Source organism: Onychostoma macrolepis, chromosome 02 (genome assembly GCF_012432095.1).
Source record: "Onychostoma macrolepis isolate SWU-2019 chromosome 02, ASM1243209v1, whole genome shotgun sequence".
Lineage (NCBI taxonomy): Eukaryota > Metazoa > Chordata > Actinopteri > Cypriniformes > Cyprinidae > Onychostoma > Onychostoma macrolepis.
In genome coordinates, this window is record NC_081156.1 from 18,500,687 (window position 1) to 18,527,075 (window position 26,389).

Here is a 26,389-nt window from a genome sequence, read left to right on the forward strand (position 1 = left end):
AAATAAAATGACTTTATCCACCACTGGCAACACCTGTCATATTTTCATTATACATTTTCTAAATGGTTTAATTTTTACCAATTCATCATACAGTCACATACAGTTTTTCCCCACTAGCTTTTAATTGAATCAGTTTTATGTAAAAAAAAAAAAAAGAAGACAAAAAAAAGAAGGATACTGTGGGTGATAAAGATCATGTTGCATTAATGCTGACAAGATTTTTTGCTTCAGAGACTCAAAGGAGTTTTTTTTTTTTTTAAGTTCAGAAAGTTTGGACACTTTTGAAACACAAGATGTATTGGACTCTGAGATAAGAGACTTCCCATCAGTACCATTCCAAGAAAAGCGCAAGAGTCCATATTAATTAGAATAATCCATCAAAAGCACTCACTGTATCAGAGTCTAATGATGGCTACGTAAAATTTTAACAGTCACTGTTGCTTAAACTGTTGAACGATGGTGAACGTATCACTAAACATGCTGTTCGGGAGATTATTTTGAGCCATAGCTAAATGTCTTTTGTATGGCAAATAAACAGCCTATTGCTTGTTAAATGAGTCAGAACTACAACAAGTAACCAAAATGAGTGTACAAGTGAATGAGACTCATTCGGTGAATGACTGGAAAATAGGCCATGACACGAAGCATTCAAAACAACATCAGGAGCTCTTAGATAACACAGACAACAGACCTTTCAGTGCACTTCACAACATTTGCAGCTTGACAGATTGAATATAAACATCATTTTTGGCACAAAAGAAAGCAGGAACGGTGCTTTAGAACTCTCGGGAGTAAAGTTTAATCCGAAAAATTTCACATGGTTTTGTGAATAACAATGAAAACTTAGCCTGTCATCGAAGATGATGGCAATGGCACTCCATGAAAGCGTTGGGTAGAAAGAGCCAAATCAAAGCCCAAGATGAGGTAGATTGGTGTTTAGCATTTCCCCTAACATGACATGCCCATTAAAGATTAAGGCTAAAGAGACAGGCGAGGCTAATGGGAAGCGACGCAGCGTTTTAAGCCTTGGCCATGATGAGTTACAACCCTCAGCAGCCGCACTGCTGCAGTGACATGTTGACTGCCCTTGATTCAGCCGGCTCCTTCTCAGAGTCGGCCGTGAGAGCGACGGATCCCCAGCGTACATCCAGCGCCGGCCTCAAGCACAGTTAACCTTTAGTCGGCTTAACGTTACAGAGATTAAAACACACTTGAGTGTACTTTTTTCTTCTGCTTTGTGCCGCCCTTGCTTTCATTACTGCGTAGTTCATGTAATCTTGTCTTCGGGGCTTATGCTACGATTACCAGCTGTATTTGATTCGAGATATACGCTTGTAATGAACTCAAGTCTAGAGGGAGTTTGCAACATTTTAGTGCAGCAAAACTTCATGTCTTATGCATATCAGGTAAAAGCTGTTTAAGTTTTGCTCAGGCTCTTTAATTATACATTATACTGATGACTGAGCATGTATTGTTAAACAAAGTTCACCCATTCCCTGCTGGAAAAACTAGCTGAAACCGGTTGGCTGGTATTAGCTGGTCTTCCAGCCTGGTCATATCTGGTTTGCAGGCTGGTTCTACAAGGGTTTTGACCACTCCTTTAGCTGGTCAGGCTTGAAGACCAGCTAAAACCAGCTAAGACTAGCTAACTACAGGCTCGTTTAAAAGGTTAGTTCACTCAAAAAAGAAAATTAGCCATTAGGCATCCTAGGTGTATATGACTTTCTTCTTTCAGACGAATCCAATCGGAGATATATTAAAAATTGTCCTCGCTCTTCCAAGCATTATCATTACAGTGGGTGGGTGTTTTTTTCAGTCCACAAGACATCAAATAAAGCTTGCGCATCCATAATAAAACGTGCCTCACACGGCTCCAGGACGTGAATAAAGGCCTCCTGTAGCTAATCAATGTGTTTTTGTAAGAAAAATATCCACATTTCAATCGTTATAAACACTTTTCTCTCACTTCCGCTATCTGTCGTATGCGGAAGCCGTTCCGGCAGATGACGTAGGACATATGCGCAGCGTGCGCGACTCTGAGATATGCTAGTCTCGCGAGTTTGTTTACAGGAGCAAAGGAAGCAAAGTTTCTTTACTTTCGCAAAGGAAAACCAGTCCCATCTTGGATTTAATCGTAATCCTCCAACATTTTTCTTTACAAATCCTCGGTTTGTACTTCTAATTCATGCTCGGCGTTTTGTTTTGTTCTCTCTCCGCTTTCATCACTAATCATGCAACGCCGACGTCCTACGTCATCCGCCGGAGCGTCTTCTGTGAACAACAGTTAGATGATGTTTGAAATATGGATTTTTTTTCTTACAAAAACGCATGGATTTGCTATAGGAGGCCTTTAAAACCCCACCTCCCACTCCCCTGGAGTCATGAGAGGCACGTTTTATTATGGATGCATGCGCTTTATTTGACACATGCGCTTTATTTTTGGGTGAACTAACCCTTTAAGTTTAAAAAAAAAAATTCAGCAGTAAATAATTATTTACTCACCTTCATGTCATTCAAACTCATAAACTGTTATTGTTACTTCTGAACACAAAACAAGAATATTCACATAGATTTCGCTGCAACCACAGTCAAATGAGCTTCAATAATAAAAATAATAGTTATCGCTAAATATTAACTGACATTCGGGTCTGCTTTTCATAGAAAGCTATAGATAAACACAGTTTAGAATATAACTTGTATGGATGGCTCTTATGGTCCCTTAAATACAAATAAAATTGATAAAATCCTTACTTTTTTAATTAAATAGGCTATAAAATGACAGCAGGGTAACCATAGAAGTGTTCCCCTCATCTTTTTTTTCATAGACAAAGAAAAACTTTTTTGTATGTGTGCATATGCAACAATATATTGGTTTTAATTGACATGTTGGTTTGTAAATCTTTTTATTTATTTATTTAATTGATAATGAACTATTCCTTTAAAATAGCAATCCTTTATATAGTTTTCAAATGTATCCATGTGTCTGCTTTTTCAATAGTAGTCTGCATAAACCTCAACCAGTTTCCCTTAGAAGCAAAAGCACTTCTGATGGAGCACAGTTTTTCCATCTCCTTTCCAATACATGCATACTGACCCTTCTAAATGAGGTTAGTGCACCTGAATCCTGGAGTGCTGCTTTATATTTAAGCCCATAATGGCCTTGTACAGACACACAGAAAGACCAGATGAGACTAGTGTCTACGTACATATTTGCAGAGAGCGCTGGATGGCAGGGTGATTGAGTTAACATGGGCATTGTTTGAAATGTCACCATCTGCCTCACAACTGCTGATCCCCAATCAATTTAAAATGAATACTGTTTCCTCTCCCTCCAAATCCAGTGGCGAGCTTTGAGATCTTCATTATAGATTGGCCTAATGAGCTGACGATCTGGGACAGACACTGGAAATTTTCCGATAATGATCATGACATTTGGCCTCTAAGAATCATGTTAAAGTCATGCACATACAGTATATTGAGCATCAAAGGAAGTAATACTATTATCTACATCTTATCATATATGTAGGAAATATATTTCGGATTAAATCAAATAAAATACAGTATAAATATACAGTATATACTAGATATGTTTATATTTTATTATTATTATTATTATTTGTAAATATTTTATAAAATTGTTTCGTATTTTTATACAGACACATACATATGTAAAACATATTTCATATATGTATAAAATATGATTCCATTTAAATAAATATTAAATACATTTATTTTAGGTTCTATGATTGAACTTATCTTTGCTCAGAAAATGGGCAACAGCCCAACAGTCATTTGCAAAATAAATAAATAAATACAAATTGCTTGTGATAAGTTGAAAGCTTAACGTAATGCATTTATAAGTGTTTCTGGGCGTGCAAAGAATTGCTCAGGTTTTCTGTAAAAGAGAACATTTATTTTAATGAAAGTCTGATTCCATTTGCACATCATCAAATGAACTGCAACCAGCTCACATTTACAGTTTAACACTTCGAAAACACGGAAACAATAATACCGAATGTACATATTTCAAGAATATTTAGTCATCATTGTGGTATATAAATATTTGGTACAAAATTTCACAAGATATAAAGCAAAGTAGTACATGGACATAATCTACTCTCCCAAGCCACTGGTACAAAGCACTGTTCATTAAACCAAGTTTTTACAGCATGAGTTGCCATCTTTTTCTTCATTTTTTTCTTTTTACAGCATATCAATGACAAAGTATGGAAATTCTGCTTCTAAAAACACAAATATTTACCTGCTGGAGAGCTGTTCAGAGCTGACTCCCCCCTCCTAACTGAAGAGGTGAAGGCAATCTCAGGCTCATTTTGTGGTTTGAAGAGAGGGCGCAATCATTGCAGAGTGATTTACTTTAAGATTTGACTCACACCTCAATACAACACTGTTGTGGTTAACATTCAGCCAAGGAATAAATCAGTTGAGCTTTTATTACTTCCCTGGTTATTCGACGCTCGCTATTAAAAGCAGAACGTTGTCAGAGGAAAGGTGAGAATTGCAGCTTCAAACTGTGATTAATTAGCAATTTTGCTTTCGATCTCTTGGTCCATGAAGCTGTAATTCTATGTATGGATATTAACGCTTCATTCTCTTCCGGCTGGTTCGACTCTAGCGGTTCATGTCAAGGTCTCATCTGAATGAATAGACAGAGAGGAAAAATAACACACGCATACAGTGATTAAAGGTAATAGTATGGAATGTAAATTTTGCAGCACGTCATTAAGGGACCGTGTGAAAGTCTGAAAGTCATACTAAGCAGTTCTGAGTTCAACCAAACGTTTGTTAGACTGCTAAAGGAAGCAAAACACATTTAGGTCCAATGACATAGCAGATAATTGTAAGCTTCTGGCTTTTTTTTTTTCTTCATGTGGATGATGAAAACCAGTGCCAACCGTGAAACATCTTCTGACCCATTTTCTAGATGGGCTTCATACAATCCGTCTTGATTCGGGTTACAGGACAACACATCTTTTCTTGAGTGCGTAAGTAGATTAGTAAAATTATGCAAATGGTTAATAGTAAGGGTTTGAAAATTTCTCCATGTTATTAGACAACTCCTATGATCTTGAACTGTTTGATTCTGAGCTGCCCGCTACACGTTGAGGTCTGATGGTGAATTCATAGGCTCGAGTTTGGCGGTGGTTTCATTACTTTCATAAAGTCCTCGGCCTTGGCCTTTTCTTTAGTCAATGACCTGCTCGAATGTTACTTCAAGTGTTTCACAGGCTCACAGTCAACTGATAAACTGTTCTTTGCAGCAGGATTTGAAGAGCGCTTCTGCATTAGATGCTCGGTTTTTCAAAGGAACATTTTCAGCGATGGTTACGGATATGAAAAACTGCAGACATCTCCAGAACAATCTGGGACTATGCAGGAAGATGTCACCGCAGATGATCTTTCTGATGAGAAGTCGGCGTACAGATACGTCCTCCTCGCCAGAGCGTGAAGTTCGTCAGCCAATCAGGACAGAGAAACCGGCTGCCTGATTGTAGGACAAAGAGAAGGATAAAAGGGCACTTTGTAAAAGAAATTAGGCTGCCTCATTCTGCCACTCCAGTCTTCATGTAGAGGCAGATCAGCTCCACAGTCTGTCCGTTAGGAGTCCCAGTCGCTGTCCTCGCCGCCGTACATGTCTGCTAGCTTCCTGAAGCGTGGCCCCCACTCGCTGAGGTAGTTATAGTCCTGCTCCCCTTCCGAGGACACGGACCCCAGTGAGCTGAGCGACTCGGCCACTGATCCGTTACCTTCGTACGCGTAGGTGGCCAGCGAGTCGTAAGGGGGAGCCGTGGGGTTGCCGTCGTTTTCCTGCACGCGCTGGTTGATAAAGTCCCGCACGTCTGCGTTCTCTCGGGACGGCACCATGGTTCTGCGGAGTGGCGGCGGAGGGTAGAGCGACTCGGAGGGCAGGATGTCCCGCCGCAGTTTGCTCTCCTCCATCACTTCCGGATGGCGAAGTGCTCCGATGTCGAAGGCCTGCGTGTCCTCCTCGCCGCCGCCCTCGTCGTTGTAGCTGACCACATTGTCTCTCACGTCCTCCTTGGAGATGATCAGGGGCTCTTTCTTCTTCTGACGTTTCAGGGCAGCAAACAACACCACGATCACTACAGTAAGAGAGATGGAAAAGTGTAATTATTAGTGATGCACCAGAATGAAAAACCCTTGCAAATATGATTTGTACTCATAAATGTATCAAAGGTTTGGGGTCAGTAAGATTATTATTATTATTTTTTTTTTTTTTTAAATTCAGCAAGGAATTCAGCATATAAATTGATCGAAAGTGACAGTACATTTATTATGTCACAAAATATTCAAATAAATGCAGTTCTGAACTTTCTATTTATCAATGAATTATGACAAAAAGTATCAAAGTTTCCACAAAAATATTAAGCAGCACAACTGTTTTCAACATTGATAATAATACATGTTTCTTGAGAAGCAAATCAGCATATTGGAATGATTTCTGAAGGATCATGTGACACTAAAACCCAGAGTAATGGCTGCTAAAAATTCAGCTTTGCCATCAAAGGAATAAATGACATTTTAAAATATCATTTTAAATGACATTTTAAAAAAGGTATCTTAAATTGTAATAATATTTCACAATATTACAGTTTTTACTGAATTTTTGATCAAATAAATGCAGACTTGGTGAGTGTAATAGCAAACATCAAAAAATCTTACCATACAATAGTCTTTATTTGTATAGTCTTTATTAATAGTCAATAGTCTTTATAGTATTTAAAAAAATCTAAATAAAAGTTTGTTTACAAGTACACAGTGTGTACTGTGTGTATCTATTATGTATATATAATTACACACACACACATATGTGTATATTTAAAAAATGTTTGTATATGTATATATATATATATATATATTTATACTTGTATATAATTTATATTATATATAAATATAAATATTTGATATATAAATCTAACATTTTTTCCTTAATATATACATGTATGTATGTTTATTTATATATACATAATTAATATACACAGTAAACACACATGTAAACATATACTTTTATTTTGAATGCCATTAATTGCGATTAATCATTTTGCAGCCCTAATATATTTATACTTCTCTATATACTATACATACTTCAACTTCTGGTTCACGTAGACTTTAAATATATATAAATAGCGTTAGATAAACCACCCACAGAAAGCAGGTGGTAAATGAAATGTCATTTGCTACTGATCATTATAGCAGATATTCATCAAATGATGAAGAAGAGCATTATAAATGGCCATATATCCAGATGTGCTGTGTAGTGAAGTATGCTTTTGGCATTTTGAAGAAGTGATTCAGACAGCGTGTGCAAATAAACCACACTTTCAGTGGACCGCAATTTGTTTTTAGTAACCCCCCCCTTAGTGCCATTTGGTTGCTTTTATCAGTGAACTTTCACTGTAGTGCAGCAGGAAGAGTTTCATACATGATGCATGCTTTCACCCTGTGGGTGACACCTAATGTAGGTGTCAGGTCGTTAAGAGAGCCACTGCGCATAGTTCACAGGTGAGATCTAGCTGACGTTAACAGTTTTCAGAACTCAAATAAGCAAGCTTTCCTCAAGCAATTCTAATGCATTTTAAAAAAAACAAAAAAACATTATAAATCGATCAATTACAGAAGCATGTTAGTTGTATGAAGACACAAGTGTTTCAATTAAAATCAAGTCTAAAACTCAAATGTGATATTGCTTTTTTTGTTGAATTAAACCAAGGCTGGATTGAGTTTAATTTAAATCTAGCCCTCGTTACCCAGTTTCCTGATTAAATAACCAACAAGTGAGTTTTATCAGTTCAGCCATCTGAGCATGTCAGAAATTGTTTTTCTTTATTTTCCTTTTTTCCCCCCCATAATTGCAAATTATTTTACATGCAGATCAGGCGTACACACTTCAGACCACTGGAATTGTAATTAATCAAACAGCAGCACAGACAAAAGCGCTAACTGACAGGAAGACAGGTGGGAAAATGAACTGAAAAGTCTAACTAACAAAGGGCTTGAAAGATGAACAGTCGGATTCACAGCAGACAGACAGATGGAGGAAGCGGCCATCAGACAGATGGACGTTGGAGAAGTGATCTGATTGTTAAAGTCAAAGGAGAGAATTGAAGGCTACTTACAGAGCAGGATAAGGATGCAGAGCAGGATGGCCACCAGCGCCCCCGTGCTGAGCCCCGCGGAGCTGCTCAGAGCCTCGGCGTTGCACATCTCCATGTTGCCGTCTCGGTCGCACGTGCACACCCGAATCGTGAGCGTGCCCGTGCTACTCTGCTTGGGAATGTGTCCATCTGAGATCAACACAGCCACTAGATGAGTGCTCTTGTGCATTCGGCCAAATCCCGTGCGTTGTGTAAAGATCCCAGCTGTGTTATCTGTGGAGAGTTGAGTGCTTAGTTTATTAAGAAACGAAAGATCTGGCCTCTCTGCAGACCTCAGCAGGCCCAGACTGACCTAAAGTTATGGCTAGACGAGGAGAGGCCATGTGTCTTAAAGATTTCTCCTGTTTGATTGGTCTGTGTTGTCATGAAAAGAGACAGTGAGCTAGTTAGAAGGCCAGACAATGTGACAGGGCACCCACCTCCATTATCTCGGACTGAGAAGTTTGCTCGCACTGGGCTCTCTGGTGCTAAAGAGAACGAGAAGCGATGTCCACCGACTGGGTCATCTGGATCCACTGCGCTTATCGTCTGGATTTTCTGTGGCAAAGAAGCAAATGATGACAGTCACATATTTAACAAAGTCCATAGAACAAACATTACAAATGGTATTTGGGTTGGTTTTGTTATGTCCCCATCATAAATATATATTATATTATAATAATTATATTATATTACAGACAAAACAGTTTTTTCATGCATTGGCCTTTTTTATTTCAGGTGTATTTTTTCTTCAGACTAGTGGAATTAAAAACTAAAAATACATGAGTTTATTTGATTGCATTTTATCTTTAAATTGTAATAAATACACTGTATTTAAAAGCCGTTTCTCAAAATTTTATTTTTTATTTTTTTTCCCCCTTGCACTGAGCCAGAAATCTCCATTTCAGCAGCACTTACATACACCAAACTTTATCTACATTCTTTTTTTTTTTTTTTTACAGTGGGATTGTTCATATATCATGTGTGGGATTTTAGGCAACATTTTATTCATAAAAACTATTTTTTTTTTTTTCAGATTTATGGAATTTTGAGATTATTGACTTTTGAAACTGGCTTTATTCAATGTTCAGATTTTTATTCTAGAAATGTATGCAGATTAGTGCATATTCAACTATCTATTGCCTAATTTGCATATTTAAACAAGAAGTAAAAAAAAAAAAAAAAAATGTTGCAGTTCTTAATGTCATAACCATACTTTATCTGGGGAAGTATGGTTTATTTATTAATTTATATTTACATATTCACCTGGGGTGTCTTGCCTTAAAGATAAAAATCACATTTTTAGTTAGTTAGTCATATTAGTTTAACTAATTTAACTAATCTAGTTTATTTAACTAAAAGACAATGTTGCCATTTCAAAAACAGACATTCTTTTCTAATGTAGCTGAAGAAAAAAAAAATTCTAATAGAAAAATGTTTCAAACAAAACATTTTCAACATCTTTCTATGGATATTGTGTTAATTAGCAATGATTTATTTTTTTTCATTTAAATTTCCACCATTTGTTTTAGTCTTCTTCTAACTCCTTTTAGCTAACTTTTGCTCTGTATTTGCATCCAGTTAGGCCTCCAGTTAATTCTCAAATTGTGTGATAAACAACATTTAAATGCATGAGCTTGACCAGCACATACCCTATTACTTGCATATTTTGTTCATTTTTATTTAAGGTACAGATCTGGAAAGGTACTGCATAATAGGAATGACCCATTCACAATATCATCTCTCAGACCTTACATGAGTTTACATGTAAACACTATAAGCATGTTTACAGCGAGAAAAGATGTTTGCTCAGTGATAGAGGCTCATGGTTATCTTTAGTTGTCACCAAGGGCAATTTTAGTTTAAATGCATCTCTCAAGGGTGCACTGGCAACACGCTGTGACAAAAATGTAATCATCCATTGTGTGCTTGGTGTTTTTTCTCTACCAGGCTTACGCACTGGCCAGATTTCTCGTGTTGCTGGCTGGCTTCCCTTTCCTCTGGGCTTTACTGCAGTCTGTTAGAATATAACTGCAGAACAGAACCAAAATCCCAGTCTTATCTCACACTGCCGTCGCTAATAATATAGCTAATACACATCATAATAATTTCTAATTGTTTAGTTTCATCATGCATGTAACAGCACTGCCACACAAGTCTGCTGTTTTGAAACTGTCTTTTACCTATACATATTTAAATAGGAGACACAAATTGTTTAATGATGTATTATTCTTATCTGTACAACAACTGTACAAGTTCTTTTTGCCATTATCAGGAAAAAAATGCAACTGAATGCGCAGACGCCTTCACTGACCTCTATACTATACTATACATATACTTATATTTATACTTTTGACAGACATAGTTGATAGCATATATGCTTGTTTCTGTAAAAACTGTGTAATTTATATAATAATAAGACTTTTTTAGAGAATAGATATTCAAATATTATTATCCATCCATCCATCCATCCATCCATCTTCCAAATAACTTATTCGCTGTAGGGTTGCAGGCAAATTACTAATATATACAGTATTTATTTTATTTTTAGATACTTTTTAGATAACCTCAATAAACTGTGTTAAATTTATGCTTAAAATAAGAAAACAAATAGCACCGCGGCACTTAATGTCTTATGAAATTTTGCTTCTCAAGTAAATTGAGAAGGATGTTCTGACATTTTTACTTATAGATTTTGATAGATGTAGTTAATAGCATTGCACTTGTTTCTGTTGTCTAACTGTGTAATTTACATAATAATAAGACTTTTTTTGAGACTAGATATTAAAGTATTATTCTCCATCCATTTTCCAAATAGCTGTAGGGTTGCAGGCAAATTACTATTATTTCTTTATATAATTTATTTCTTTATTTTTTTAGATACTTTTTAGATAACCACACTAAACTGTGTTAGATTTATATACTACTTCATACTACTTTAATACTTCAATATTTCAAACATTTTCCATTTATATATATATATATATATATAATTTTATACTTCAATTTAAATTTTTTTTTTACATTTAATTTATATCTATTTTAATTGCGTTTACCCTATATAAACAGTCTTTGATCTTTTTGTACCGGGTAATAACTAAACCATGGCACACACCAGGTTGAACAATTCTACCAGGAGCTGAGGTGGGCGGGTCAGTGAGGTGGGTGATGACGGACAACGAGGGATACAAGAAGAGTCAGGAAATGGAGGAGAGAGGTGGACAGTTATTATGAAGTGCCTGTGATATGTGACAGCCCCTGTCATCCACCATGACACATAATCTCATCAAGCCTGACAGAAAAAGGCTCTGCCGTCTAATCCATGAAGGAGAAATACTCATCACTGATCTCTATCTCGCTCCGGAGGTGTGAGTTCTGTAGAGGTCACACACTGTTTAACAGACGCCCCTGCTTTAAATCGACACATCCATCCGCCAGCCGAACAGGAGAAGTGGACTTATTCCCCCTTATCTTACATCAAAATTGACAATGTGGCAGATAAAATGGGAAACGTATACTAAAATGCTCTTTACCTGACCGCCTTTGGCGTTTTCACAGACGAAGGTCTCGTAGAAGGATGCCAGCATGGGGGGGTTATCGTTGACATCCAGTATGCGGATGTACACAGGCACTCGGCTGGTCTGCTCGGGGTTGTCTAAATTACCTTAAAAAGATGTGGCAGATGATGGTTGACTACTTGAGATGATAGAAACTCACATTATTGGAGTCGCAGGAGGAAACTGGATTTCTAATTTAAAAACGTAAACTAATATATTTAGTCAATATAAGCTGTCATGGTAAATGAAAATGCGTAAATCCTATTGGAGAAGTTTAATGCTGGATGACTTGAGCTTATCAGCCTAAATTCAGTCCAAATGAACTGCGGCTGTGAGCCGTGTGGAGTTACTTACTGAACTCGGTTGCGATCACTGAGATGTTGTGCCAAGCGAATTCCTCTCGATCCAGAGGCCTCTGCAGGAATATAGATCCATTCCCAGCATAGACACCAAAAATCCGGTCCACATCTGTATGCCGGTCAATGGAGTACCTAGAATTCAAACCATTTAACTCAATTGTCAACATGTTTTCAACAGTGTTAAGTTATTTTGAAATGCGTAACTCTTCCAGTAATTAGCTACTTTTAATTAGCATTTTAGCATGACAAAACATGTCATGTGTTACAAGTTAAAACAACATTTCTACACATTTTGAATTGAAATTGGGTCTTTTAAATTAAGACATGACCTGTGATAAACAGGCTTGGCTCATTTGCTCAGAGAAAATGGAGCGTGAAAATCATTAAAAATTCTGCGGAAAAAAAGAAACTGAAATATTTTTTTGTCAGTGTTGTCATAATTGTTGTTTTGTCTTTGTAGGGAAGAATAATCAGATCCGCTCTGCTGTTCTTGCACCTTTCACTCTCCTGTTTAGTGCTGGAAAGTCTAACTGATTCAGGAAGAATCAGTTTGTTCTGATGGTTCATGTAAATGAGCTGATTCTATCAAAGTGACTCGCTGATTTGAGTCCCTTTGCAAAAATCACTTTTTAGGTCTTCCTTATTTAAACAAAAATATAACTAAATGTTGTTGCATTTAGCATAAATTAATCAGTTCATTCAGTTTCTATGGTCATAGAAAACCTGGAAATGCCAGAAAATGTTATTTTTTTTAACCATAAAAAATATATATATATATATTTTTGACAATACATTTTTCTGGTTATGACCAGCAATGATCATTTATCTATTCTTTGTAAGCGCTTTGTAATCACTATTATATGTGTTTTTAAAAATCCTTACACAGTAAAAGGAAAAACAAAAAAAAAACATGAAAGTTACTACTTTTTCAAAAGTGTGCATTGACTAGTTTGACCACTTAAAATTCTAATTAGCTTGTAACTTGGCAAAACAGCTTCCCCAACACTGGTTTGCACAAACGTTAGATCCTTTAGAGCAGGAGACACTTGAGAAAGCTTGATGCACACCACAGCTATAACTGCATGAAATCCCACTGCCCTGAGCCCACACATGCCCAGTTCCCATTTGTTCTTCTTTCACCAGAAGATCACAATATTGCTCTTTCAAATGCAATCAATCAGTGGGATTGTTCAATTTCCTAATTAGCCTCCTGATGTTCAGAGCGACAGTGTTGCTTGTGCTTCTGATGTCCCTGATAATTACCAGCCCTGAAGTCCTGTTCTGTGCTGCAGAGGGCTTCTTAATTGCACTTCCATTCTGCGTTCTTATTTACTGTGGTCTCCGGAGGGAAAAACATCCATTTATTGTCCTCCTGAGCCTTCCGCATCAGTTTTATGATTACGGCGCTTTGGACAGTGATAATATCCTCATTTATTCTCATAATTGTAGTTTATTACAATTATCTCATAAAGATGCTGCGATTGAAGGACCTCTCGAATTAAATGTGAATTTAATAAGCACGTTCTGAGGAAGCAGTCTATCTAAGCTCAGATCGCCATAGCTCCAGACAGATTAATCAGGTTTTCGAGATTATCAAAAGGTCACTGGAAGAAACGGGCAGATGTTTAAGAGGCTTCTGCCAGGCTATTGTGTCAAAATTTACCACAATCTTGTACATATAGATGATGGAAACAATGTGGGACGATATTAATGCAAAGCCCTTACTTGACCGGACTGCGGCGCATGTCAGGATCCACAGCGCTGACCGATCCTATCATGGTGCCCACAGCCGCGTCCTCTTTCACCTCCAAAATATAGCTGATTTTTTCAAATTGAGGGGGCTCATCCACATCCTCAACACTGACCCTGACGGTCGTCATGTCCTTAGCGTCCATGCTCAGAAAGCGAGGGTCTGGATGTGTGTTTTGGACCTGGATCTGAAGCGTGTACGATTTTTTCTTTTCATAGTCCAGAGGCTGCAACGGAAAAACACATTCACAGGAATAAATAACCCACTCAGGGTCAAATTTTCAGCACAAAAACCTGCATTTTATTCACAAACCATTCAGATTAATTAAAAAAAAAATTTTTTTTTAAACTTGCATGAGTGAAATGAAAAATCCTCTGTACCTTCTTAAGACTAAGTATGCCTTCTTGGGTGTTCCTGTCAGTGTTGATGTCGAACACATCCAGACCGTCTCCGCCAACAACGGTGTAGTCCATCTCCGCATTTCTGCCGACGTCAGCATCCACAGCCCTGATCCTGCCAACCGATGATCCTACCTTGGTGATCTCTGGAATGCTGAACTGATACATACCTGGGGGACATAATGTCAATGTCAGGTTGTGCTTGAAACCATGAATTCTCAAGAGTCTATAGTGAACCCAAATTTTTTAAATTCAGAAATCTGATCCCTGTATCTAACAATGTAGCCAATGAAAGTGTTTTTAAAGCATAGTCTTGGTGTTCTCTTTACTGTAATAAATGGCAAACGTGACTGATATTGTGCTGCCTGCTATAAAATGCGCTTTGTGCTCATACCCTGCAATTCTCTGATTAACATGACAGAAATTCCAAGCATTTTCTATTTGCATGTAGGCTAAAAGAATAGATTATATTAAGAGAAACACAAAAGAGTAAGTGAGCTGAGCCCACTCTGTCCATTTAATCAGGATTAACACAGAGACCTCACACAGTTGCTAAAGCTTTGCCGCTAACCATTTTCCTTCACACAAAGATAAAAAAGTATATTCGTCTTTGTTTTTTTGAAGCTTCTGTAAAGTATTTCTTGTTATTTGCATGAGTCCTATCAGAAATCTTTGGAATTATGAAACAAATGTCTTGTGCAAATATCAGATTGATGATATCTCTGCATTTACATACATATTTTTCTATTTACTGAATGCATGCTTACTCTGCGTGAAACGAGGAGGGTTATCGTTGACATCGGTGAGGCTAATGTTTACTGTGGTGGTGCCTGTTAAGCCCCCCTTCTGGCCGGCCATGTCCTTGGCTTCGATCACCACCTGGTAGTGCTCCCTCTGCTCTCGGTCCATATCGGAAGGTCCCAAAGCTGTCCGGATTATACCTGAGGGAAAGATGGTTTATTTTAAATGCGTTAACATCCAATCCAGCCCAGTTCCTTACTCTAGGAGATGAACGACTCTAGATTGCATTGGCAGCTGAGTCTTGGTTGTGTTTGAACAGTGCAGAACTAATTGTGTACATGCATTGAGACTGACATTTTGCCGCAGAGATTATTATAGGCAGCAGCTGCTGATTGAGAGATCGCTGCGGGTTCTGAAGAAACAAGACCTTGGATTATTAAAACCGGTGTTTTACAATCTAAACCAATTTGATCGCAAGCAATTTCAGAGTAAGACAGTGTCAGACTTGCTTGACAGATTTGGACCAGCAATTCTTTGAAAAATAAGTGAAGATAAAGGGATAGTTCACCCAAAAATGAAAATTCTGTCAAAAATATTTTAATTTGTGTTCCGAAGATGAACAAAGGTCTTACGGATTTGGAACGACATGAAGGTGAGTAATTAATGACAGAATTTTCATTTTTAGGTGAACTATCCCTTTAATTTGTATCCACAGCAAGAAATATAGTATCAGACATGATGTAAAGGTACTGTATGTAAACATTTGAAATAAAAAAAATAATAAAAAAATAATAATTAAAATTAAATTTTAAGACAACATGTAGATAACCCATTAAGATAATCCATAATTATGCATAAAAATGCATAATTGTTACATTTTATTTATATTATTAACTGTACATTTATATGATACACAATAATAATAATAATTATTATTATAATTATTATAAAAATATTATAAATTCCTTTTGTTATTGTGAATGTTTTTGATCACTGCACATTATTTTAACTCTTGAATCTTAATGTAAAAACTCTAAGAAAACCACTCAACTACTGGATAATGTTAACCAATAGCCAAATATCTTTTATGGGATTGTGGGATTATTTAGTAATCTCACTTTCTGGTTTGTAACGCCCTCAGTCCCATCCTACATTTTTTGTCTTTGAAATTCCTGTTACGTCACATTACAGAAGTAAAACGGCTTTCAAGCACATTGACTTTGAACATGAATACGCCTGATGTCTTGGTTAGACCAAAAAAAGGCGAAAGGCAAATCCAGTAATTCATGTAGAGAAGAACCCAGGCCCTGCTGCTTCTTTGAATGGCACAAATGTTCCCAGATTAACCCCCAACTCTAATGAATATCCCTTTTTTCGGTCTTTGGATTTCGTGTGCTCATGGACATCATCGTTCGTGTCCCATCTGGGCTAAAGCATATCAGTGTTAAGCTGGACACTAATCTGCCATGGGAGCTTTTGTGTTTCTATTTCTCCTTTGTTTAAACAAAGACCTCTGTGGGAAATGTTCCAGGGCACACATTAGCAATGATTAAACTCGCTGGGCGAATTTGCTCGGCTAAAATGCTTGAACGACAGAGCTGCAGTACAACCCTTGCCCTATATCAAATAATACAGATACACACACTGTCCCTGTGTCTCTCGGGTTTATCTCACCATCTCTGTCTATGATATAACAGTTCAACAGGACTGACCTGTATTTGGCTCTACTGAGAAGTATGGATGACCCTGGCTGATGCTGTAGGACAGCTTTGCACTGTAGCCAAACATTTCATCATCTGCATCCTGGGCGGTAACTTGAGTGACATAGGTGCCTGAAAAACAAGAAATCAGTTCACCTATAAAAAACGAAAAACCTGTCATTATGCAGTCACTGATGTTTGTTATGACTTTCGTTCATCAGTGGAAAGCAAAAGGAGGAAATATGAATGTGCTTGTTACTCTTGTCCACGACTAATGAATTGGAACTGAAAATTTCAAGCTACAAAAAGACTACAAAGTTAAATTGAACCAATTTTTGCAGAATGTGAATGAGTCATTCACAAATCTGACTGGTTTGGTTTTCAAGCTCAACTCACTGATTCTGTAAAGTATTATATTTAAAATACATTTAATTCATACTAGTTCAAATCTATTAACATATTTACTGACATATCGTTTGAGACTTAATTTGTTTTAATCAACTTTATTTGGAGTACTACTTATTTCTTAATATTAGGCGTTTTGATGTCACTATTGATGAGGATTGTATGATCTTTGAATAATATTGGTCTAATATCAGTCAGATACTTAAAGTATACCTGAAGTATACTTGCAATAGTTCCACTTTAGCACAATCAGATATATCTCAATATATCTTCAGCTGGACCTCAGCAATACTTCCACACAATAAAAGTGCATTAAATAAAAAATTATTTGTTCCAATTTAGCAGACTTTAAGTATACCAGTTTACCAAAATTACAATAGCAGGGTATTTTTATTACGCGCATAAATATGCAAATGTATTTGTAGCATACTTAGTATGAAATAAATGTATTTTAAATACATTTTTTAGTATATTTATTTTTCACAAGGGCAGTTGCAGCAGTCAACAGTTTTCCAGGGTAAAATTATCAGTGAATAATGACTAAATGACTAAATTTGCATCCTTTTTACAGCTAAAAGGTTCCAGTCGCTATTAATTGAACTGTATGGACAAAATTAACTTTGGTGTCAATTTTTCAGTGTGGAATGACATGAGGGAGAGTAAATAATAACAAAATTTGGTAACACTTTAGAATAGGGAACACTTATTCACTATTAACTATGACTTTTCCCTCAATAAATTCCTAATTTGCTGCTTATTAATAGTAAGTAAGGTAGTTGTTAAGTTTAGGTATTGGGTAGAATTAGGGATGTAGAATAAGGCATTAATATGTGCTTAATTACCACTAATAAATGGCTAATATTCTAGTAATATGCATGCAAATAAGCAACTAATTTTTATTTTGGACACAATTATTCCTTAAAAAGATGACATACATACTAAAATATTATGATACAATTTTGTTTTGTACCACTATATAAAGCAATAGATTGTTTTGTATTACTTCTACAATATTTATATAATTGATGTGTGCCCACAAAACGCTTTCAACGCTTGTTTTTGAATCTTACCTATGTGTGACCTCTCAGGTACGGATGCTGTATAAACCTCCTTGTCAAACTTGGGCTCATTGTCATTGATGTCGTGTAGTTTCACAGTAAACTCTGTCTCTGGCTCCAGTGGGAGGCCAGTCTTCTTGCTGACAGCCTGGGCTCGGAGCGTGTAGAAAGGTTTCTCTTCTCTGTCCAGGGTCCTGGTAGCATGCAGATCTCCTGAGTTGGCATCTATCACAAAGATCGTCCCCGCACCTTCACCTGAGAGAACATACATCACCGTGCCGTCTCCTCTATCCATATCTGAGTGAAGCTGTTGAGAGGAAGCAATTCAAGCATTTCATCAGCACCTCCGCTCATTCTGCTGTTGATAGGGCTCATGAATATGTATTGCATTCAATATTCTGAATGTATTCAATATCCGTTGATTTTGAAGGAATAAAACAATGAAGAAATACTACAGGGGAATGTACCAAGAGACAGGTACTCCATGGTAAATATGTGAAAATGAGTCCTCGCGGAATTGAATTCTGATGGCATATCAGATGAAAGTACAACACGCTGAATGTGCAATCAAGGTGAATGCACGTCTATTGCTAACAGTGATGCTGCCACATGGTATCTCTTAGTGCAACCACTTTTGTCTGATATTCATAAGGTAAATCAACTTTTCTGCGTCTCGTCTTTCAGAGATGTGTCGAACTCTTTTTGAATTTGTGATATTGACTATTGTTGGAAGAAATGACGGAATTGATTGATAGGAACATCACACTTCAGAGCTGAAGGTGTGATGTGATTAGCTTTGACAATGACATCTGATAGAGGAGTGAGTGAATGATTTGACATTTCTTTCCACTTGAATGAGCCGCTTTGTTATAATAAAACGGGGTAGTAAAATACAAAAGACCATTCAAACACAATGGCTCTTTTGCTCTTCGTGATTTTCCCTCTGAACATTTTAGAAATAGCTGCTTCTACTCCACATTGACTGCTACATGATCCAGACACATAATGTCCATAGCAACAATGAGAGCTTTGTGAATTCTGTGCTTACAACATCGCACATGAATAATCCAGTGGTCGGTGATCCTTTGCAAAGCTTTCGAGTCTCTAAGTCAGGGGTTCTCAGACTTTTCAGGCCAAGTAGCACCTTTGATCAAATCAGAACATCCAAGTACCACCTAATACATTCGCCTCCCTGCAGTGCAAGCTTGAGGACTGTGCATTAAAGACAGTGCCATGTTTTTATTAATATCAATATTCCTGTAAAAACTCTTATTAGTTCCTTCACAGGGCTTATGCAGAACAGCATTTACAAGATCCAATTCAAACTCATTATTACTTAATATTGTATAATATACAAATCGTGTTTGGTGTCAATAAGATTTCTTATTAGAGATCAGTCATTCCAATATGCTAATTTGGTGCTCAAACAACATTTCTGTTTATTAATGTTATTTTCAGGATTTTTTAATGAATAGAAAATACAAAAGAACAACATGTATTTGAAATATAAATTTTGTAACATCATGTCTTTACTAACAAGTCACTTTTTTCCATTTAATGTGTCTCTTAATGTGTATTAATTTCTTTCAAAATAAAAATGTTACTTAACACAAACATTTTGAACTTTGTATATTTAGGGATGCATAATATATGTAATATATTGGTTATTGTTACTTTTATTTGTTTGTATTGGTTTGGTGATATTTGATATTTAATTGTGACATGCTAATTTCTCTTCCCATCATCTAATCTTTAATAAAATTAATGATTTAATAACATAGTTAAATGTATTCTTATTAATATCAAATATTCATATTGTACAATTATTTTAGCCTTAAAATTAAAATTACAATCGACTTATCTGTATTGGTCAAATTTTTAATACTGGTGCAATTTTTCGTATACATATTTGACATTGCGTCATTTTTTTGTTAATTTTTTGCTTTCACTAATGTGATGCTTCTTGAGCCATACCCATGCTGTTCTGTTTACTCAGTCAATGAATATTTTTTACAGAATATTTGAACAAATTAACATGTTAAACTGATGACCTGAAGTTCTGAGTTGTGTCGCCACAGTTTGAGATCTTCTGCTATAAGCAACAGTATCAAGCTGTTATATTTTATTCTAATCTTTGATCCTCAGCAGCTCTGAGCTTCAGATGAAGTGTGAGGTATCAGGGAGGTCAGATTTCACCCTGCTCCTTATCTCAAATCCAGCAGGCTCTATGCTGGAGATCCCTATATACGGCATAGCCATAGTTTTGATCAGTCTCTGTTTATTAACCTTAGAAGACAGGAGTGATGAAACCAAATCTATCTCTGCATTCGACTCCATCAACATTACTCGAGCATTGCTCACACCACCTTTATACCATGGAAAAGAAACACGATCTCATACCTTGCCAATGTACTGGTGCTCCGTTCCTGTGTACTCCTCTTGAAGAAAAAACTGTCTCCACATCCATCCTCTCTTTGAACGTCTGAGCAAATCTTTGTCTTGCCGTCCTTCAATTTCTTTGGTTTTCTTTCGAACTGGCCCTCTTGAAAGGGCAACTGCATTCACAATCTGGTGTGCACATGCCCACAGAAGAAGTACAATCCAAGTCCTCATCTTTTCCGCTCTTAGGGTGTCTTACAGGGGGATAATGATCCTATCTGCCAAAGTTACAGAGCTCTGCAGTGCAGGCGGCAGCCACCCTCATAGTCCTTCCGGCTGCCAGCGAGCCACACAGTACCTGTAATAAGAGAGAGAAAGGAATTGAAAAACAATCAGTTATTGGGCAAAGTCTCACAGTGTTATCCCAAGGCTTCTGGCAATGCTTCCCTTCCTAATTAAAGGCAACTTGAGCTCCTGTATCATACGACAGCCATCCCCTTATTAAAGATATCTTTGAAACATTCTCCATAAGACACCAATTCCACTGCAAGTTTTGTGGCTGAGGCTCTGATATCTATATAATTGGCGTCCCACATTCATGAAGTATAAAACCAGAGGCCATTCAAAGTGCTGCAGCCATCACTATAAAAGGCAGAAAGGCTTTTTTTCCACCTAGCCATTAACCTCCGACTCTTAAAATACTGCAAAGCGGGCCAATGGGCGAGCTCTCGCAAATCTGTAATCAATGAATCAATACGCATGCTCTCTAAACGCCCCGCTTTAAAGATCTAAACACTCGCAGCGCTATTGAATTCAGCCGGCCCTCAAAAAAATCCAACAACCAAAGTGTGTTGGGTTTTATCAGCATGCGTGGTCACAATAGCCTGCTGGCTCTGAACTGACCTGCTGGAATGACAGTCTGGGAGACAAAAGCATCCTGCCACCACATAATAATCAGCAATCAGCACGTTTCCTGTTTCCACATCAATCTGCGGCTTTGTCTGCGACTCAACGCCTGCCCTCGCTCCCTCTCGCACTTTATCAAGCAGATTGCAAATGTGATTGCGCAAAGTGGCGAAGGGGAGATGCGGGCCTCTCAATGAATCGCGTTTAAGTACCTCTGGTTTTTTGATTTACAATATTGCTTGCGACATTCACGCACCTCTCTCCATCGGTGTAAAAATGCATCAGGTCAACATCACCCTTCATCCGGGAAGAGCGGCGGTTGAGGGCCAGTGATTCAAATGGAAATGCACAATTGCAATGCCGAATTGACTTTCGTAGTTCCGTGCGTGACTTAAATGGTGCCGCTATTCCCCTAATAGTGCTTTCCATTAGCTCCATTATGTTCTGCTTTATGAATTGGCCTAATTGAATTAGGTAACAGTAGATAGCGCAGGATATTGATTTGCTGTCAAAGTCAATGAGCTAGAAATTGTCATGGGAGCTCTACGTATGTATAAATATAAGTGTGCGCATGATTCTATCTGTGTATTTCAGTACAAACAGGAAAGCGAAATGGGAAAAGCGGGCTCTGTTATGTCCAACAATTGTAGTTTATGGATGCTGCTCTTTAATGAATTTCAGCCACCCAAAACTCCTGGGCAAAGGGAGCGGGCTCCTGGAGCACATTAGTCAAACTCAGGCAGCCATTTTGCTCAGCTCTGTGACCTGGCAAATCCCTTGACACAGTCCTGCCGGGGGAACTCAGCTGGATCTAAAGCGGTTTTGTTACATGGTGTGTCAGAGTGAACAGACACAGTTTCCAGCACAAAATGTCTGCTCGTTCATTTACAAGTCCATCCTGCTGAGAGGGAGATGGATAGTGAAGGATGAAAATTCCCCTGCTGTCCTTAAATATAAGCACAAAGCTAGGAGAACTCAATGGGACACTATGGTTTCACACAGCACTTCATTTTACGGGCTCACTGTTGTGTCATTTTGATACATGCTGATCCACAACTACGGACTCTTTATGTCAGTCTTATACTGTGAAAGTCGTGATTGAGTGCCTTAAAAGGATAATTCAGACTAAAATGAAAAAATCTTTCATCATTTACAGTACACACAATTATGTTGTTCCAAAAAAAGCAAACAAAAAAATAACTAAAAACGTAAACTGAATAATATTTAGTGTTAGCTTCTGTTGTAGCTTTTCTTAAACCTTCAAACCCCACCACTACCAAAATGTAAAGGTGCCACTAGAGGGTGATAATCCAAATGTCTATTAACCTCATTCAGCATGACTGTCTTCTGCAAAATGCAAATGAAGGTAAATTGGGGGAAAAAAAACGAATGTTGGACCCCAATGATCCTTAAAACATTTTCATTTGTGATTCACAGAAGAAATAGTCTATAATATATAGGCTAGTTAATTAATATTTGCTTCACTTGATGAGTGTGTGGCAATAATGGAGAAATATAATTTTCACACTGGAACATTTAAAAAATATATATTCCTTGATTTGATTAAAATGTGATAATCCCCCTAAAATTAATATAAAAACAGAACTTTACGTAATTTGCGTCATCCATTTTAAAGCATGCTTTGCATGGCACATCATTGTGAAAGTAAATGCCAAAAATAAGACTTATGAGTGTCCTAAAATGAAAAAGGAGGAAACGTGAGTATGTTATGTTCTGGGATTTAGAAAATTTTATGTTACTAACCGCTGGTTATTTTATTATTATTATAATAACATGAACATGACCAAACTCAAAATGAGATTTTTGTTCATTACAAAATAAACAGATTTTGGCTTCAAGCTTCAAAATGAACTAAAGCTGCAGTGCGTAATTTCGCTAGGCATCACTAAAACGGAACTGCAAAAATAATGAAAGTTTCCCCAAACATTCTCCCTGTCAGCGATTGGTCAAAAGTCCTGCCCAAACTCACACCATTGGCTGAGCCACTGTTGCTGTGTCAGGCTGGTGTGTGGTAGCACAAACAACCAACGTTTTGAAAGCACCGCACACCACAGAGTTTCTGAGAACCCAACCCACAAACTGTAGAATAAATTACACACATCACCTTTAAACTGACTGTGTTACACTAGCATGTTTACATTTTTCATGTTTCAATTAATGCAACGATAAAGTAATTAACTCACCGGGTGCCTGCCATAAACAGGGCCATAGTTGTCTGCTATCCAAAACACAGACAAAACAAATTAACCTCAATAGCACCTCACTTACGTCTGCCTGAACGTTATCTGCTGTTATTTTCAGATCAGGCAATTTACCATGCAGTCTGACCTTGAGACATCTGATGTCCTATTTTTTTTTTGGTTTTGTTTTTATTTTTCTTTCAAAGACACAGTCCCCTCAGAAGCCCTTCGGGAACGTGAGCGAGGCGGGGGCTGACAGGTAAGGGAGGACGAGGAAGACCGGCGACACCTGTGGAGGACGCGGGGAGTCGGTCAGGCGGCGGGAAGCGGGAGAGAGAGAAAGCGAGTGAGGCGGGGCCTCGAGCGCGGCCCTCGCTGAAACTCTGCCACACTGCAGACAGCCACAGCAGACCTGATAAGTCCCAGAGGGGCAATTAGGAGTGAGAGAAGGAGAATGTCAGCCACGGGCAGCGAGGAGGGAGGCGACAGGTAACAAGTCTTGCTGCAGGAACACAGACCAGCAGAGCAGAGAGAAACAGAGCTAGCTAATGCCACACACTGTCTCCGGGCTCTCTATTAAAATGAATAAGGCACCGGACCACCACCCATTAACTAGAAAGACTAGACGCCACGGCTCTTAAATAGGTCATTCTTGTTTGCATAGCCAAGGTACATGATATAGCGTCTCATGATAGCGATATAGCATGAATGTTTGATTTTTCTGAGCTGCGCAAAGCTCTTATTTATTTATTTATTTTTATTTTTTTGCCTCTGCTAAGAAATTCTCATGTAGCTTCTGGCTACATCACATTTTAGTGAAAACACTAAGAGAAAACTCTCCAGCTAGTACTCATCTCGCTCGAGCAAATGGTAGGAGACATGTGCCATGTTTGATTGCGGTTCTCTTCCTACCGCTGAGCAACAGTGCATGAGAGGCAAAGTCGAGATCAGGTGAACACAAATTCAGTCAGGGTGGCACACTTAAACAGATTCAAGCTCCTCTTCGGTCCGTTCAGTGCACTTGCCTGCCAAGCAACGTATCCGTGTCATTCCCCAGGGCATAGTGGGTAATCAATATATATTGATTTGTCTGTTTGGGGGGAAAAGGGCTGTCTAGACAGCTGGGTTTTCGAATGCTAAGGTATCACTTATCCTGCAACACTCTAGCTCGGCTGTAAGCGATGATTGATTTATTCATTTTAGACATACGTTTTTTCCCATATCTGACCTACCCTACATTTTGCCAAGGCTATTTATACACATCACTTGATGTTTAAAAGCAATAACACATTTACCTGAAGGCAAAAAGGCTAAGATGTGGAATAAATCGGTGATGAAAAGGTAAATACTGCACTGTTTTTGCAGCTGACACAAGCAAAAGGACAGGAGTATCACATAACAGCACACAATCGATTGATATACTGTTTTTTTGATCGCTAGTGAGGGATTATTTTAATGTTAAGAATTAAGTATCCAATAACTGAAATTCAAAACTAAATTTGAATTATTGCTTTATTTCTGCTGTTTGACACAAATGAACATAAAGTACAATAGCAACATAACATGTACTATTATACAGTATAAAAGCAAAATTAGATGAATTGTCGAAAATATTAATGTTAAAAATATAGTTATTATTATAATGATAAAATATAATGCATATAATTTCTCTATAATAATAAATTATATTATTTATATTTATTTTTAGAAAATTATTTATGCTTTTGCACTATAATTATTTTAATTATTTGCTAATTTTTAATCTACAAATTTCTAACTTGAGAATAAATGGCTGTTATTTGAAAAAAAAGGTCATTAATTATCCAAATAATACATAAACTTTCATTATCTGCTGTTGGGTGCTATTCTGTAGAGACTTGCCAATTAGACCCAGTATTAAAGAACTCCTATATGATTAAGTTGGAAAGTATGAAAAATATGAATATTGGTCAAAACCGATTATCTCTACACATAAAAGGAGTTACTTGTTAAGACACAGCACACCCGGCATGTGACTAGATTGCTGGAAGTACTTAACCAATAGGGTTACCAAACCACAGACTTAATCCTCAAGCCTCGACCCTACAAGACACAAGCGTCGCTCGACCCTCCGCCATAATCTCCCCAGCAACATGTGCGCCTTAATCTGAACAGTAGGAGATAATGGATTCAAATGTTGGAGGTCTTTTTTTGCTCAATGGGACGGCCATGTGCACACCAACACAATTAGTGTCAGGGAGCGCTGCCCGTACCAGATGGGTCCTCTTAATTACGTAACGAGAGAGGCCATAATGTGATCTGGAAGCAATGTTGTGCCACTGACTTCGAATCTGCTTTTCCTGGTCGGCCATAATGACGGTGAGAGCGTGTGTTTTTGCTGCACAAATTGCCTAGAGCAGACCATACTGTGTGGTGAATTAAAGCAATTTAGCCAAACCTGCTAAAATCAAATGTTCCTCAAATCTCCATTTAGCCGCGTACCATTCATTTGCTCACGAGAGCGTCGCATGATAGACTGCAGCTTGCCCTTCCTTTGTCGATTCGTGCAGACTGTTCAAATAGATAGCACAAAACACCTGTTAACCTTTGTGTCCGTGTGGCGCTAGCGTTTACAGTGGAGCTGGAAAGGTTTCCCTGTAATCCCATAACAGCATTGTGGGGTGTTTGTTTAGGGTTCCCCTCATGAGGCACAGGAGAAGCCGTGGGAACCGCAGTTTTACGGCCTGTGTAAAGAGCTCCGCGGGAGCCTCTGAGACAGCAG

General features: G+C 37.7%; 1 protein-coding gene across 1 annotated transcript in view; it reads right to left on the minus strand.

Annotated features, from left to right (window-relative positions):
- Window positions 1–3,903: 3,903 nt before the first annotated feature.
- cdh6 (cadherin 6) overlaps window positions 3,904–26,389 on the minus strand; it is a 29,506-nt gene continuing 7,020 nt past the window's right edge. The window contains exons 2-12 of the mRNA XM_058750831.1: window positions 20,543–20,879; window positions 18,155–18,449; window positions 16,692–16,811; window positions 15,006–15,179; window positions 14,221–14,408; window positions 13,816–14,066; window positions 12,086–12,222; window positions 11,708–11,838; window positions 8,615–8,732; window positions 8,157–8,408; window positions 3,904–6,122 (exon numbers count right to left, since the gene is read on the minus strand). Coding sequence (XP_058606814.1) covers window positions 5,617–6,122; window positions 8,157–8,408; window positions 8,615–8,732; window positions 11,708–11,838; window positions 12,086–12,222; window positions 13,816–14,066; window positions 14,221–14,408; window positions 15,006–15,179; window positions 16,692–16,811; window positions 18,155–18,449; window positions 20,543–20,755 — 2,385 coding nt within the window. The 5' untranslated portion in view covers window positions 20,756–20,879 and the 3' untranslated portion in view covers window positions 3,904–5,616. The remainder of the gene's footprint in view (window positions 6,123–8,156; window positions 8,409–8,614; window positions 8,733–11,707; window positions 11,839–12,085; window positions 12,223–13,815; window positions 14,067–14,220; window positions 14,409–15,005; window positions 15,180–16,691; window positions 16,812–18,154; window positions 18,450–20,542; window positions 20,880–26,389) is intronic.